The 16,733-nt window shown below is 38.1% G+C and overlaps 1 protein-coding gene across 1 annotated transcript; it reads right to left on the reverse strand.

Annotated features, from left to right (window-relative positions):
• Positions 1 to 1,724: 1,724 nt before the first annotated feature.
• Positions 1,725 to 12,185, reverse strand: stmnd1 (stathmin domain containing 1). The gene is made up of 5 exons (XM_088601602.1): positions 12,003 to 12,185; positions 4,394 to 4,538; positions 3,125 to 3,261; positions 2,465 to 2,596; positions 1,725 to 2,200 (listed from the first exon to the last, which is right to left on the reverse strand). Exons 1-5 carry the CDS (start codon positions 12,075 to 12,077, stop codon positions 1,916 to 1,918), a joined length of 774 nt encoding a protein of 257 aa, XP_088457728.1. The 5' UTR covers positions 12,078 to 12,185; the 3' UTR covers positions 1,725 to 1,915.
• Between the last annotated feature and the right edge of the window lie 4,548 nt (positions 12,186 to 16,733).

A 16,733-nucleotide genomic window follows, 5' to 3' on the forward strand; every position in this document is an offset into this window, starting at 1 on the left:
AAATTATATCAATTAATTCAAACCATCAAATCACTACAAACGTAACCTGATTATAATTATGCATGAACTTGAAACGAATGAGTTTTAAATTCATTCATGTTTTACGATGAATCTGAAAACTATTAAAATGTCATTATACTGGGGAAGAAAAACCTTCACTACTCACTTATTATATATATAAGTAATAATAATGAAAGAATATTGTAGATGAATTATCTATAATTACACAGTGAAACTGGATCATTTATACCATAATATTACATGGTTGTTTATGCACCATAAACAAAAGTGCTACCAAATTATTTCACACAATAAAATATAAAAATTAAACTTCTTTACAATTACGTTTTATATATAGCTTTCTCTTATGGCAGACATAACACGAAACTGTTTAGATTTTAAAACTCAATTGCTAAACTCAAACTAATGGTGGACTTTCTACACATCTGAAGGTTTTAAATTTAGAATCACCCTTTATTTTTGTCCGACCCCTTCAACCTGCCCACATTGGGGCCACTCATCTTTTAACATCCCCATACCACAGGTTGAGCCCTGATTGGGTAAGAGAGACATGTTCTTCACTGGCAGCACCAACAACACCCAGGAGAGAGCCCTGGCCAATTCACCCCACCCTGATCAAGCAAGTCTGAATCCTGTAAACTTGTACAAAGAGAAACTTGCGTATTACATATTTATGTGATGTAGTGTTTGCTATTGTTAATAAATATTTGTTTAACCAAGTGTGCCTGAATTTTCATTCCTTTCACCAAAGCTGTACCAGAGAACAAAGAATTCACATTCACAACTATACCAATCTCTCAGATATATTCTTGGAGAAATCCTTACAAGTTGGGGGTTATGATTGGTTAGTTCCTGATTTTCTCAATTTTTTGTACCCCCCCCACCATCTGTGACACTGTGCTTTCCCCGTAATTTACAGTAGTTCATGATGGATAATCAAGTAAAAAATAGTTTAGCTCATGTTATTTTTTTGCTGCATGAAACCAAAAGATTATACTATATTCAAATGGTAGCTAGTTACATTTTTCACAGATGAGACATAAATGACAAAGTAGTCCCAAATCCCCCACAAATATACCACATAACTGTTTTCACCTCCATGGCACCCCCCATAGATACCAGTTTAAGTAACTTTATACCATGTCAATTTTTTAAAAAAATGAATAAATACATATTGGAAACACTTTATTTTATCACTATAAAGAAAGTGGGTTCATTATGGAAAGGTATATCAAAAACGTAATATAATAAGAATGTTTAATGTTATTGTAAAATAAAGCAAATTTACTTTACTATTTGAAAGGATTAGTTTTATTTACAGGAAAATTGTGATGATAATTTGTGATAGAAAACCAAACACATTGCTGTTCTGACAGGTTTTTACATGATGATTATTGTTTTCAAAAGTTATGATAAATTCAATTAATACAATTTCTCACTATTGTCCCCAGGGTTCTGCATATAAATAAATAGTGAATCATGTCCATCCAGTGCCTAACCAAACTGTAATTTCCACAATAAAAGTCTTACATAGTGACTTCTTGCTTGTCAAGTTGCCATGGCAACAAGACAGCCTTATGTGGCTCAATCTAATTAGTTTTATATTTTTGCCTAACCACTTCCACAGTCATAATTCTGCTATAATGGAAACTTAGCTCAATATTTAAAGCCCTTTTATTATAAAAAAAGCCCTTACTGTTGAATTATGTCAAGATATACATTTTTATCTGCACTATATACTTATTATTATTGCATTGACTTACTAAAAAAAGCTACAATACACAAAACCCATTCTATATTGATTTTTGGTTTGTCTTGTCTCATTGACCTGGGTGTGAAAAAGCCTTTGCACTATATTATACTAGAATATTGCAATGACTCTTTTAAAAAAGGGCTAAAAAAATTCATCCTTATCATCTGTGGGTTTCGTACTGAGACTGTTGAAGGTGGCTTCAGTCTCATGTTCTACAAAGCCATTCATCTGCTCACTGTTGTTTCCCGTTACACTCCTTCTTGAATGAGCAGGCTGCTCAACACTTGTCCTTTGATTTAAAACAACGGCCTCTGAATCATGAGGTTCCTCACAGGTCCCTTGGTCAAGGTCTTCCTGATGTCTTAAAACACTACGGCACCTCGCGGACTTAGTGCGGAGTCTGCTCTTTAGCTCTTCTTCTCTGGTCTGAAGAGGAGAGTCATAAGGTAGGACAGCAGTTCAAAACTGTTATGATTGGAGTGATATTAAAGATCACCACATGATTTAAACATTCTAAGCACACTTATTCTCAGTATTCAGCGCCCAGCACCTATTATCAAAGAGATTGAGATTGGAATTGAACTTTCACACATTTCATCCAAAACATTAGTTTGCTTTTAAATGAAAACAATCTGAAAATGTTTTACAGAAACTACTACTGTGCACAGCAGCCCTTAAAGTAATTCTTACCTTTCGCCTTTCTTCCACAGCCTTCATTTTCTTATCAATGTCTTCCTTGCATACAATAGTCTGCTCCCTCTTGGCCTTTAAAGACTCTAAACGAGGAGGTGGTCCCCTTACTTGATTGTCTGAGCAATCCACCTGCCGATTGAATACACTTTCATTGCATGAGTTTTGTGTGGCTTATGATGTCATGTAGTAAAGGGTAAAGCAGACACTTATCTCAGTTCTTGTCAAATTTTCTAAGTAGTTATGATTGTGCACTCACTTTAAATTGAATTAGCTGAAGATCATTCCCAAGCAGCAGTGGTGGTGTGGAAAATAAAATAGTAAATAAACACCCCTGTGTGGTTAGCAACAGTATAGGCAAAAGGACAGTATAAAACTTAGCCCAACACAAATTGACAGGGTAAAACTTCAGGATTGTGAGTTCTGGTGTGAAAGTCAAATGATGGTTCTTTAGCAATGTATGTTAACTAGTTTAATGTTATTATATCATCAATCACTTTCATCAATTTCCCTACGGGATTAATAAAGTATTATCTATCTATCTAAACCCATTTAAAGACATATTATGCAACCCCTTTTCTTCCCCCACCATAATTTAAGCACAAAAATCCTTAACGCCGTTCTGAAGTACAAGTTGTTATAGTAAAAACTTTCACTTACCCTAACATCGTAGGCTTCTCCGTTTCTGACCACTCTGGGTTGGCTCTGAATAATGCCCATGCTGAGAAGTTCTTGCAGGATGTCAGAGGACTTTTGTCTCTCTTTCGGCTCCAGTGAGAGTCCAGGGCTTTCAGCAGCTAAGACACAACAAGAAACATTAAACTGAGAGCTGATAACCAGTCTAGTTTATGCATCTCCAAGCCTTCTTGTTACGGATTGGCTCAGCAGTCCGTCTCAGGTGTTAAGTTAGACTCTATGCGAAGTTGTATGAGCTGGAGGAAACAGGAGACATAGTTTGGGTAAAACACACAGGGGTTTAATAGTGCATCAAAATAACAGTGACAGTTCGTTAACCGATGAACAGGGGAACAAAGAGAGGCATCCAAATCCGAACAGGTCCAAAGGAGGGTCAGGGCACAGTCCAGGATTCCGATACCGGGAGATCCATCCTGAGACAACACAAGGTTGAAAATCCCCGGGAAGGGTAAAACACGAACACGGGAAGTCCTGGGATCAAGGGGCGAGGTCCTCCAGGCCCCGGGCTCAGAAAGTCAGGTGATGTCGGGGATGTGTCATGTGCCCTCAGGCATCCAACAGCCTGGTGATAGGCTGGCCTTGTGACATCCGAACCCTAATATTGAGCCCTGAATACTAGGATTAAATAGAGGGAGACGAAACAAGGCACACCTGGAGAACATTCCAGCAATCACAGAGAACTAATGACGGGAGTAGTGAAGTGCCCTCTAGGGGAGGGATGTCGACCATGACACGGTCATTCATTTTGTGTTCTAAACTATGTCTATAAGTGTTTTGCCATAATAATCTTCTCCATTGCTCCTCTAATCAACCTTTATGGTTTAGAGGCATTCGAGGGATCTTTGACAATTTCCTGACACAATCAAAGACTTAGAACTCTACACCCATCACACTAGTTGTGTTAAATCTGTAAAGTTTTATTATTTATACCAAAATATTATTAATTGAACATATCAGCACACTGAATGATGATTGGATTGCAAAGAGTCTTGGATTTTTAATTTTATTACATTTCCTCCTTTTGCTCTCTATATACTGTATATTTCAACAGTTGTCAGATATTCGGTATTTCTGTGTTCCGGTATGTACAATAATAACAACACTTTCTTTACCTCTTGAGAATGCTATTCCTTTTCAACTGGAGTTGTTCATATTTTCTGTAGATACATTTCTAACATTTTTTGAGATTGTGGAAATGGTCTTATTTTTCCCAACAGCATCTATAATTCTTACCTCTCAGAGGGGGCAGTTTCCTTGGCACAGTTCCAGGTAAGTTTGTCCCTTCACTGTCCAGCCCCAGGCCACTGTCTGTTGTGTGCTTTGACACTGCTGAATGTCCCCGAAGACTGTCTAGCTTGCCACTGGAAGAACCCATCCCCTTGAAATTAAAGGTATGATTTTTCAGACAGCTTCATAAATACAATTCCTTGCAAATGTGTTAACCTTCTGCCAATAGTATTATAAATAAGAAAACCAGAATATTGTTGATGTATTAACAGTGACTGAAGCATAGAACTCTGCAAATCTTTCAAAGTCACTTGACTTCACAATGGCATCCCTAACCTGTTTTCAGAAGAAAGCCTGATCTAGATTGTGTCTGGGTGGTATAATGCACATTTTACTTCTTAATGATGAACTTCAATGTACTCAGAGAGTTAGGGAACCTTAACCTCATCTGTAGCTTTCTGTCACATTATCCATAATGTGCTTCAAAATCTCCTCATGTTGATTTGTCATATCACTATGCAAGTTCTGGCTTGAAATTCAATATCCGAGGAAACTTAAAGAGAAAGGTACTCTGAAGTCAGATTAAATCTCTTTTGATCAGACCCAAAGAATATTACATTACTTTTGTGATCTTTCAAACTTTTCTTTTGCACCCGAGCTGATTTATAGTTGCCGTAGTAAAGGGGTTTGAATACTAATGCAGCGTCTTCTTAAAGCACAGTGATCATCAAAGTTAAAATCTCCCCACAACTCACAACTGCCAACCCACTGAAGCTAGGCTAGTGTGAGCCTGGTTAGTACCCGGATGGGAAACCTCCTGGGAAAAACGAAGGTTGCTGCTATAAGAGGTGTTAGTGAGGTCAGCAGGGGACGCTTGTCTTGAAAAGAGTAGGGGTGTTACCCTGGCGTCCAGGCCAAATTTCCCATTACCAATCATACTTCCTAATAATCCCCTTTATGAATTGGCTTCATCACTCTGTTCTCCTTCCCACTGATAGCTGATGTGTGGTGAGTGTACTGGTGCACTATGGCTGCCATCACATCATCCAGGTGGATGCTGCACATTGGTGGTGGTGGAGGGAGTCCCCATTACCTGTAAAGTGCTTTGAGTGGACTGTCCAGAAAAATGTTATATAAGTGTAAGGAATTATTATTAAAATCTCATGGGGATTTGCTGAAAAATAAGGTTAATAACATTATCCAATATTCCAATGATCATCACCATTAATTTTTAGTTTAGTTTTTAGTTTTGGATCAAGTACCAATCAATAGGTACAGTATAGTACAGGTGCTGTGAGAGCCTGACTGATAATCTATAAAATGCAGGTTATCACCTCATAATGTTTACAATCAGATGTAAGGGTAAATAAAATACATGGCCAGCTGACTTGATTCAATGAATTCCTTCAAACAAACAGCCAAATACATTTTCCTGTGTAGTTTATACAGGATATTTTCATATAGTTTATTTTGCTCCACTACATCCATGCCTAAGTGACAAACTATAAGTATATACTTAATGTTTTGCATGCAGACCTTCAGGACTTTTATCCAGACACTTGGCATTCTTATACCAAAGCATTTACACATCTTAGACTAAAGATGAATATAATAATAATGATATTGTTCTGTGAAATTAATATATAGATCCAGCCATTCAGAATATGTGCCGGGTACTGCATCACTGTGCGCTGTAATGCAACCCTTTAAAAAACAAAAGTTTTTGAATTGCACTATTTTGTATAACTACCAGGTAGCGCAGTGAACGCTTAACATGAGATTTGGAAGCATTAGAGCTATTACCAGAAATCGCCTGGTTTTGAATGTTGGTCAATGCTGAGCCCCTTGAGATAATCTTTTTCCAATTATAGAATTTAAGCTGTATGCTGTTAAGTTTTTTATTAATTGTAAACTGTGTATTACAGTATGTTAAATATTAGATTAATTAAAAAGTATGTCTATTTTATCAAAACAAAATTACTCAGTTGGATATATAAAATGAGTTAATTATTATACTGTAGCTGGTTGTGAACACGATTTGCCTCTTTCATCTATATTTCTGCAGTGAGAAAATCTAAAGGTAAATTTTGGTAGCAGAAAATAAAAACAGAAGTATAGCATAATATATACTGTACCTAATGCACATGTAGTAGATGGTAATGGTAGATAAATATAAAAAAGTACAAAACAGTATTCCACCTTCTTCATAAATATTTTTTGCATCATTTAACTTAGTAACTTATGGTGGGTATTCTGGAAAAGTTGCAATGTAATATATACTGTACTTCATAAAAAGCTATAATGTTTTATTCTTTTCTAAGAATACGTAGTAAAAACACAACTTGCTGTTATTGTAAAAAAGTTTGACATTCGTTTTTTTTTTTTACTTTTATTGTCCTTATAGCGGTAATGGACAATGAAACGCTTATAGACTTAATGTAGTACGCTGCACCCTGGCGGTTTAAAGCCCAATCAGAGCTTTACTTTTGGTTTGCTTCTTACATAGCTGAATATATAAAAATATTTTATTGCAAACGCGATGTGCCTCTTTCAGTTTTACATATACAATACTGTTTCAGAAAAAGGTACCTTTTGAGAAGTTGTGTAGTGCTTGCAAAGTATCTGATTTTGACAAACAGTTAATTTTGTTTAAAAAAAAATAAAATCTGTCTGACTGTACTGTACCTCTTATTGAGGAAAAAGTCACCTCGCTCTTACAAGCGGCACTGAGTTGGTGTTAGAGTGGGTGTTAACACACTGCACCAATTTGAATGAATTTTTATCACCTTTATCACATTTTTCTGCCTGGGTGATGGGGGTTGTCTCCCCTCCTCAATTTAACATCTGATAAGCCCCTGGTAATCAGAGAGACTAAAACCTGCTATCGATAAAATATCTGCCATGCGACATTTCTCAAATTGCTCCAATGTCGGGCATAGAGTAAAATCCTAAATACCATAATGGACACCACAATTAACAGTAATACAAACCATAATACCCGTAATACAAAGGACCACTAAAAACAAAAAAAAACCCAAGTGCACCAAGAACCAAGGAAAAAATATCGGCTTAACAAAACAGATCAAAGACCCTGAACAAGCCCCCAAATATACTACAGCCCCACTATAGTTATGGCAAGGTAAAAGTGGGCAGCTGATTTTTTTTTACTTTTTAAAGAAAATACAAAATACAAAACAATGACGTGTCCTCACCTAGCTTAGATATCGCATGACTTTAAAAGCTATAAAAATGGTTTTAGATAGTTAAACACCACTCATTTTGCACGAAATGGGTGAATTTTCTTCCTCGTGATCAGCTTAGAATCTTTGTGAACACTGTAAGTAAAAATAATTTTGCCAATGCAACATGAAATATATACAAACAAAATCACATTCTCCTCTTAAAACCAGGAATTACTTAGCTAAAGCTGCATCAGTCACTATTGGGAATGTGTTTCAAGTAGGCAGCTGCATCAGCATGCGTAGGCTGCATAGGAACAAGTAAAGGTTTATTCCATATTGAAAAGAGAAGAAAACAAACAATGTTTCGGCTGTGGAGCCTTCTTATCTGGAATTAAATGTTTCTTATTGGGTATGTGTATTGATGGAGAGTTTCTCTTCCACCGAACTGTGAGGTGATAATGCACTAGCCAGCCGGCACAAAACAATCCCCCTGTTCTCTTTCTGAGCATCCTGGAGAAGGTCTGGAGGTTCATTCATTCATGTTATTACTAAAAGACCTGCTGATCTGCTTCACACCACACCAAACGAACTGTCACACCAAATCCAGGGGATTTCTGTCTGAAACGTGTGCTGCGTTTACGAAATTAAAGTGTGTTAAAATTACGTTAATTAAAAAATTTAAAAAAAATGTTTTATAACTTATACAAGGTACACAAAGATTCTAAGCTGTTCACGAGGCAGAAAAATCACCTGTTATCTAAACCCATTTAGCTTTTAAAGTCATGCAATGTCTATTTGAGGCAGATACATATATATAAATGGGCTAGCAGCCATATCACCCTGCAGCTCTCAAATGGCTACCCACTGAAGCTAAACAGGGTTGAGCCTGGTCAGTACCTGGATGGGAGACCTCCTTGGAAGCTATGGTTACTGCTGGAAGTGGTGTTAGTGGGACCAGCGGGGGGTGCCCACCCTGTGGTCTGTGTGAGTCCTAACGCCCCCAATATAGTGGCAGGGATGCTATACTGTAGTGTGTGCCATCTTTCGGACGAGACATTAAACCAAGGTCCTGACTCTCAGTGGTCATTAAAGATCTCCTGACATTTCTCGATAAGAGTAGGGAGTTATCCCACTGTCTGGGCCAAATTTCGCCCCTCAGCCTTTACCGTGGCTGATGGAGTGCAACACCTTGCCTTGCGCTCGTTGCTTGCCGGGTAGGCTCCGACTTCCCACAACACTGTATGGTTTAAAGCAGGTTGGCAAATAAAATGAACATGACATATATATACAGTATACAGGCCGTAGAGTATTATGTTACATTTTTTACAATTTATTCAAACGTTATTCAAACTAAGGTTTCTAAAAATGGAACCAGGTACTAGATGTTGTTTAAAGAAAAGTTTTGAAAATTTTCACAGATCGCTGTCTTTAAAATGCTTACTTGTTTGCAAAGTTATTGACATCTGAAACATTGTGTCTCACAAAGAGGAATTTTAATAAGAAAGTAAAGGTTATGAAAACCTGAGAAAACCAATGACCTGAACAAAAAAGTTTGAAATTATTAATTATTAATAATTCATATTGTTAATAATGATTTGATACATTATATATTATTATAAGTTTAAGTGATCTTTTTAATACTACTTTGTTATTCTGAATTATAACTATAATATATATGATTTTGTTTTAAGGCTTGTTGTAAAGGCATCTGTTAAATTGCCCTACAGGGATGGACAAAGAATTTTGAATTGAATTTAATTAAACTGGGTGAACTGGTTTTTACTCCCACTGTTGACAGTAATACATCATTCATGTTTTAACAATATCATTTAACATTGAACATGATTTGATTTATAAAAATAATTTTAAAAATCAATATTACATAATATTTACTATTTTATTTTTAAAAAGGAGTCTTTCTTTGTTAGAACAAAAACCTGTGCCCTAAGTGGAAACTGAACCCTCTAGGGTCCGAGAGGCATGCACCCAACCCACTGCATCAACTCACCACTCAGAAATGTAGCTAAAACAAACAAATGTTTTCCATGAAATGTTTCGATCATTCCATGAAATGATCGAAATGTTTTCGATCATTTTTGGCCACTGAATCATATGCCATGGTGAAGTGCATTCTGAATGGCTACATCTGTATAACAGATTTATTGCATCATTCAAAACAGATAAATATACACAAGAAAAAAAAACAGCACGATAGAAAATCATACTGCACATGAACTTGTATGATTTCATTATCTTTATACTGTAAGCGTTATTCCTTTAAACAGAATTTTAGCTACAATCACAGATGCAGCAAATGGCAGCACCTATCACCATTAAAACTGAGTAGTTTGGGAATCCATTTTGTGCTATTCAAGTTTAGTTTTTTGGTATTGTTTCCAATAACCAAAACAGAATCATTTCATACATGCATTTCTGTTAATTCTTCTGAGTCAGATGATACACAAAGCCTTTGGAAATATGTTTGTATTCCTTTGAAATATTATGGGCTCAGTCTGAAACGGCCCTCAAATATTTGGAATGTTGCAGACAGCAAAGGTCCGTTGACATTGTGTGGCAGACTTTTTCTTAGTATTTGAAGCTGTGTTTACTTAAAAAGTGAAGATTTCGACTAGAACAATGTTTCTGTTAAATGCCAGAAAAAAACATTCTCTGCTGTGAAATTTTCACTGAACACATTTGTTTCACTAAGGTGACCGACCGGTGCTGCAGGGAAAGCTAACACTGCCATAGTAGCTGGCCACACCTCTACCTGTCTGTCAATCATTGCCAGCTGCCATGGATTCACGAACAGACAGGAGACCTGTCAATCATGCCCTCCTCAGGTGGTTCAGAATACTTAAGGTCTGCAATGACAATGCTCTGGTATAGAGTTTAGCTCTGACACTTTCTTTGATCCCTATCTGTGTTGCCAAGTTCCTGTGTTCTCACTTGTGTTTCTCCCTGGAAACTAAACCCTAACTTTGCCTTGACCATGTTTCTGAATTTGTCTGTTGGTGCCTTGGACCAATTATTTCCCGTGCTATAAACCTTGCCTATTTGTCTCAGCTACGACTGTAGAATTCCCATTTTGCTGTCACTGTGCTGCATCTCTATCTGGCTTTGAAACATGCCCGTGTACCTAGCCTCCTACCACCTGCCTGCTGCTTTCATGTTTTGCTACCATCTCATCCCACATGGCCACATACAACTCATGGCCATTGCTTTATTCCATCTTAAGAAACAGACATGACAGACATTTCTCACTTAGCTTGCCTCCATGTTTAACTGTCCCAAGCTCTCCAAGCCATTGAAAAATACAGAGCTCACTTAGATGTCTGTCGCATATTGGTCATTCGAATTGTGTCGAGTTCTACAAACACTTAAATACCACTTGATGTGTATTGTAGAGTTCCACCCCCTGGCATTGGACTGTCTTGATTTTTTCCCCTTTACCTTTCACCAGGCTTACTCCTTCCTCTTCCTTACCATAACAAAGGGAGGGGAGGTCTCTATTCTGATTGCGTGCATCCAAACTCCACAAAGAAAGCACCCCAGGACTTGCACCTAGGATCCCATCACTATAATGCAGCAGTGCTAATCCATATTTATTTCATATGTTAATCACCATAAATAATTGTGCCTGCTAAACATTTATTTTAAACACTCTTCTCTTACTATATTAGGTAATAAAAAATGTTTTATGTGTTATACTCACAAACAAGATTTGGAATGATACTCCATAGTACCAAAAAAACATCTTATTGATGCAAAAAACACATTAGAAAGGTATTACAAGAGTAAAGTATAATACAAGTCATTGGTGTGCACTTATATAAAATTAGTAGGAGCTAATTTTCTCTCCTCTACGTGCTTACCCGGTAGAGTCAATTCTCTACAGATGTTTTTCCTAGTGTCGCCATGGAGCGTCATGAAAACATTACACAAAAAATTACTAATGAGCCACTCTTCCTTACAATGCTCATTATATTAATTGATGTCATACAAATGATCATAGTTTAAGTTCAGTAACATACTGTAAATGTACATGAGTCATGGCAAACGTACTTCAGCTTTCGGGCGAAGTGTTTGCAGTCTAAGGGCTGAAGGAATTTTGACATGCTCTCGTCACATTTTTTAAAAACAAGAACATGTAACAAGACTATTACAAAGCACTGCGGGACTTTAGAACGAATGCTGAACTTTTCCAGCTGGCATTCATTCTGTCTTTTTTTATTACAAAAGTCGGGGAAAGACAAAAACAATGCTGATTTCAACAAACAGCATTGCTGGGATACTGGAGTTTTTCTTTTCTTTGAGTTTACGGTAGAAGAAATTACCTTCCAAACTTGTAAATACTTAACACTGAAATGTCCGCAACTTTAAATTTCAACCCAATTGCAGTTAATAGCATGAGTACAGTTTAATAATTATACCTTGTTTCCTTCTTCACAGCCATTGCGTTCGCCTACGGGTTGGACAATCGTGGACTTCGAATTTCCACATCCCATGTCAGAAAGTCTAGGATTGCTGTCCTGTTACAGCTCCGTTTATAGCGACTGCGCGAGCGACACAAACTTTCATCCTCTCACATTCTTATACTCCTGCCAGTTATGGCGACTGCAGTTGTCATGGACTCCCGGCGTTGCTACGGATCGTTGCTACAATAAATTTGACCTCACTGTCGAGTTAAAAGCCTTAATTAGTGTTCCCTGAGTTTGTTTGTAGACATAAGTGTGCAATATATTAATGACCAATCATTGTGAAGGTGGCAAAAGCGAAATACATCTACGTCTTTTCAAAAAGTTTTTAAACTACAAATGTACCATATTTCTTTACGCAGCTTCACTGCGCTGCTTAATTAAACGAAGTGTCATTATTTAAACTTAAGCTCTGTATGAAGGGCACCCCCGAGGCTTTTGTGTAATGTAGCATTCCCATTTCCTTTTGTATCAGTAGGTGTAACAAACGCTTCTTACAAAGCACTGCACTAAAAAGATTAAACTATGTTATAGTAAAAATGCAGTAGATTTAAAACATGGTGAAATCATTGTAAAGTATAAAATATAAAGTATAAAAGGGTATTTATAAACCATGGCAAACTGTAGTCAACTATGGAACACGATTAGAACATTTGGAAGAGTGTATTGTGGTGATACAGGTCTCGTACAAATGAGGTGAGGAATAATAAGGTGGAAGAGACTGGATCTGCCTCCCCAATACGGCCTTACAGTATTGATCTTCACTTTACAGGTTGGCATGGGAGTGTCAGTGTGGTAGTGTTGGAATGAAAAAATGGTGGTGTGGCAGCAGGTGTCGGGAGCTGTACTTATTTAAATTTGCATAATGCCTCTATAAGGATTGGTGCATTTGTCTTTTTTTATCCTTTGAACTGATCAAAGGACCTTCTTGCACATGTAACAGTTCTTGGGGTTTCCATCCTCGCCACTTCTGCCCTGCCAGTTCATCCCTCAGTGCCTGGGCACAAACCCAGTGTCAAACAACAGGGAACTTGCCAGCTGAGCTAATGGAGAACACCATCAGACTGGGCGGATGAGATCCCTGTTATATGCAGGGGTATATTTGTTACACACAGACACTTGTTTATTACCACAAAGTTCTAAGCTGACATCTGGGATTGCAACACATGTCTAATTGGACCTCTGTGACTGTGATTGTGAGAGGGGGGCTCTAAAACAGGGTATGAACAGACAATGCATTGTTAATTAGTTAAATGACCAGGTTCTGCCTATACCCCAGACATCACAAGGACATGTCCAGCTCCCACCAGAATGAGTTCTGAGCCCTGGCTGGAAAATCTGGAAAAGGGTATCATGAGCCCCATTGGGGAGTCACACTGAGAACATAGGAACAGAGAAAAGTTTAGTCAGACACTGACTGCACTATTGGACATGAGAGCAATAGGCCTTCCCCTACTGGCATTGCCTTCTCTCCCGTAACCAATGTTGGACTCAGAGAAAACAGGGTAGTGAGGGGATTATAAGGCACCACTTTGGTTGGACTGAAGAAGATGCCTAAGACCACCAAAAGACTCCACAGTACTTCTTTTCTATGGAGGAAGGAGGTACTCCAAGGCACCGAAGGAGCTGTTTTTGGTGAAAGGTGGTGCCGGACATTTCCTTTGAACATTACTGTTTGGGTAACTGGGGTCCATGATGTTCATGTGACTCTGTGAGTGTGTGTCTGTGGGGATACTTTTTGCATCATGTGTTCTGTGCTTTTAGAGACATAGTGATATGTAGTAGGTGTTAGAAGAATAAAAAGGGCAATTTGATACTAATGCCTTGTGCTGGTTTGTACTGTAGATGCATTGGTAGGTCTATAAGATATAAAGAACCTGTTGCAGTGGTAAAAAAGGTCCTAAAATACTTAAAATTGCTAGGTGGTAAAGCGGACTACCTGTGGCTGCTCTACCTCTCAGTCATCGCCTACTGTATGTTTCAGAGTCTAAATTGCATTTTGAGAGGGCCTTGGTGTCTGCTAACTTCTCCAAGAACATTCTCTATCTCACATGTCCTCGGGGGTTCTATTTCCAGGGTCTCTGGAGCAGCCATGCATTAAGTACTGCGGGGGTATGGTGTGAGACTGTAGACAGACTGGTGTATAACTAACTTTTCCTGGGCTTTTCTTGGGAAATGCATATGTGGCAGCATCACTAGTGTGATGGTGGGACATCACTTGGAACGTCCACCACCTTGACCATGTCCCCGAAATCCACAAGCCAGACATGGCAGTCAGTGTACAGGATAGACAGGGTGCTCAGGTGTTGTCCTTCAGTCACAGAGTATCCTCAGGATCCAGCACTGAACCTTGATCCCCTCCAGGGGGCCAGCAGGCAGGGTCGCAGTCACGCACACCTCACTGCAGGAGATTGTCAGGCTTTTTGGGGAATAGCATTCTAGGGGCAAGTGCCACAAAGCAGGACACAGTACCAGTCACCCATCTTATCCCATAGGGAATATTATTCAGGTCAGACTCAATACCCTCGGCAAAATATATGTTTGTTTAAAAAAAAAGATAACTTTGCTATCCCATCTGTGGGCCGTCATTGATCCAATACTGGAGTGGTTAAGAAATCTCATTACAGTTTATTTTGATTCTGCAAATTCAACAAGAATAGGAAAAAAACTTGACAGACAGACAAATAGGATAAAACACATTCAAAATACATGACAGGACAGGACAGAATGTAAATGTGAGGTATAGAAGGGAAACTTTATGGTTCCATTTAGTACCAGTTACTTATTACATCTAAAGGAGGGATAATCACATAAATAATATGGGATGATAAATAAGATAATGTACCCTTGAAAAATCAGACATGGTGATACTTTTAAAGTCTAAATGTATTGTATATGTACGTCTCTTCGTATGTACTGTATACAGTGTGTGCGAGTGTGCACTATGGATTTAGATCTTCAATAAATGGAGCCCAAATTTATTCTAAATGTGTAATTTTATTTTTAATAGTGCTTTCATTTTCTTTATTGATTACTGAATGTTCTGTAAGAAGATTTAACCATTGTGTGACATTAAGTGTATTTCTGGTTTTCCAGTTTAAGAAAATAACTTTCTTGGCAATGGTTAAGGCGATGAGTATTATTTGGGGGTACTGAATGGGGGAATTAATTACTGAGAGATCTCCCAGTGAACAAAAAGATACAGACAGAGGAATGCCGTTGCTCACAAGGAGGGACATTCTATCAATAACTGTCTGCCAAAAACGTTGTGTTGTAGGGCAGAGCCAAATAGCATGGAAGTAGTTATCTGGAGTGTCTAGTGTACAGTGTGAGCATGTATCTGAATTTATTAAACGCATCTTATAAATCTTGTGCTGGGTGAGATGTACTCTGTAATTCACTTTATATTGAATAAGCTGTATATTAGTATTGTTAGTAATTGAAAACGTGTTCCAGAAGCCAGTGCCGGGACTAAATGATAAGTCTTTTTCCCACTTTACAATTGGTAGGGATATTGTTGAGTCAACAGAATTTCCATTTTCAATTTATTTGCATATAGCACCTTTCACAACAATGTTGCCCCAAGGCACTTAACAAAGCTGTGTGACAGTACATGACACTACAATACAGAAAGAGAAAAAGCCAGGAGACAATGGAGGAGAGGAACCAAAAACTCTCTGTAACGAGAAAAAAAACTCTAGGGGTCAAAGGTTAACTGGCTGCCCAATCCCCCTGGGCATGCTAACATACAATTCTAAAAAGTACTAAATGTGGAGTATTAAGTCTTCCATCGTGTCATTCTGTGTGCCAGTACTCCATGCAGTTCTCTGTAGACTAGCAAATCCTCCTAAATGATAGCTATATTCACGATCTCCCTCTTGGATTCATGGCAGTGATGCAGCATCGAACTCAGATAGTGCCCAGCCCAGGTACTATCCAGACATTTGGGGAGTAGAATAGGATAGTTTGGTCAGAACAGATGTATCTACCTGGTGGACCAACACTAATACACACAATGGCATGTACAGCAGTACCAGCAGCCATAGTTGCAACGAGCTATGATGTAAGGTATGAGAAGGCTAGGCTGAAGTAATAGGTTTTCAGTCTGGATTTAAATCCTGAGACTGACTCAGCATCCCGTACGTAGGCAGGCAGACTATTCCATAAACTAGGGGCCCTGTAGCTGAAGGCTGTACCGCCAGCTGTTTTTTTATTAATATGTGGAATAAGAAGTAGACCTGCATTCTGTGATCTAAGTGGGCGACTTGAATTGTATACATTAATTAGCTCCATTAAACAGACAGGTGCCTGACCTCTGAGAGCCTTCTAAGTAAGTAAAATAATTTTAAGTCTGCCCTGTACCTAACAGGAAGCCAATGGAGAGAGCAATTTATAGGCGTAATGTGGTTGTACTTTATACTCCTGGTAACAATTCTATCTACCGCGTTTTGAATTCGCTGTAAGATGCTGAAAGTGTGATAGGTGCTCCCTGATAGTAGGGCATTACAGTAATCTAATCTGCTGTATACAAAAGCATGTCTTGGTTTCTCTGTGTCTTGAGTGGAGAGCAAATACTTTAGTTTTGCAATATTTCTTAACTGTAGGAAGCATGCCTTTGATACTACATTAACATCAGAGTTAAATAAGAGCCTTGTGTCTAAGATGACGCCTAAATTACATGCCGAA

Source organism: Lepisosteus platostomus, chromosome 12, assembly GCF_059453375.1.
Source record: "Lepisosteus platostomus isolate fLepPlt1 chromosome 12, fLepPlt1.hap1, whole genome shotgun sequence".
In the NCBI taxonomy this organism is placed as follows: Eukaryota; Metazoa; Chordata; class Actinopteri; order Semionotiformes; family Lepisosteidae; genus Lepisosteus; species Lepisosteus platostomus.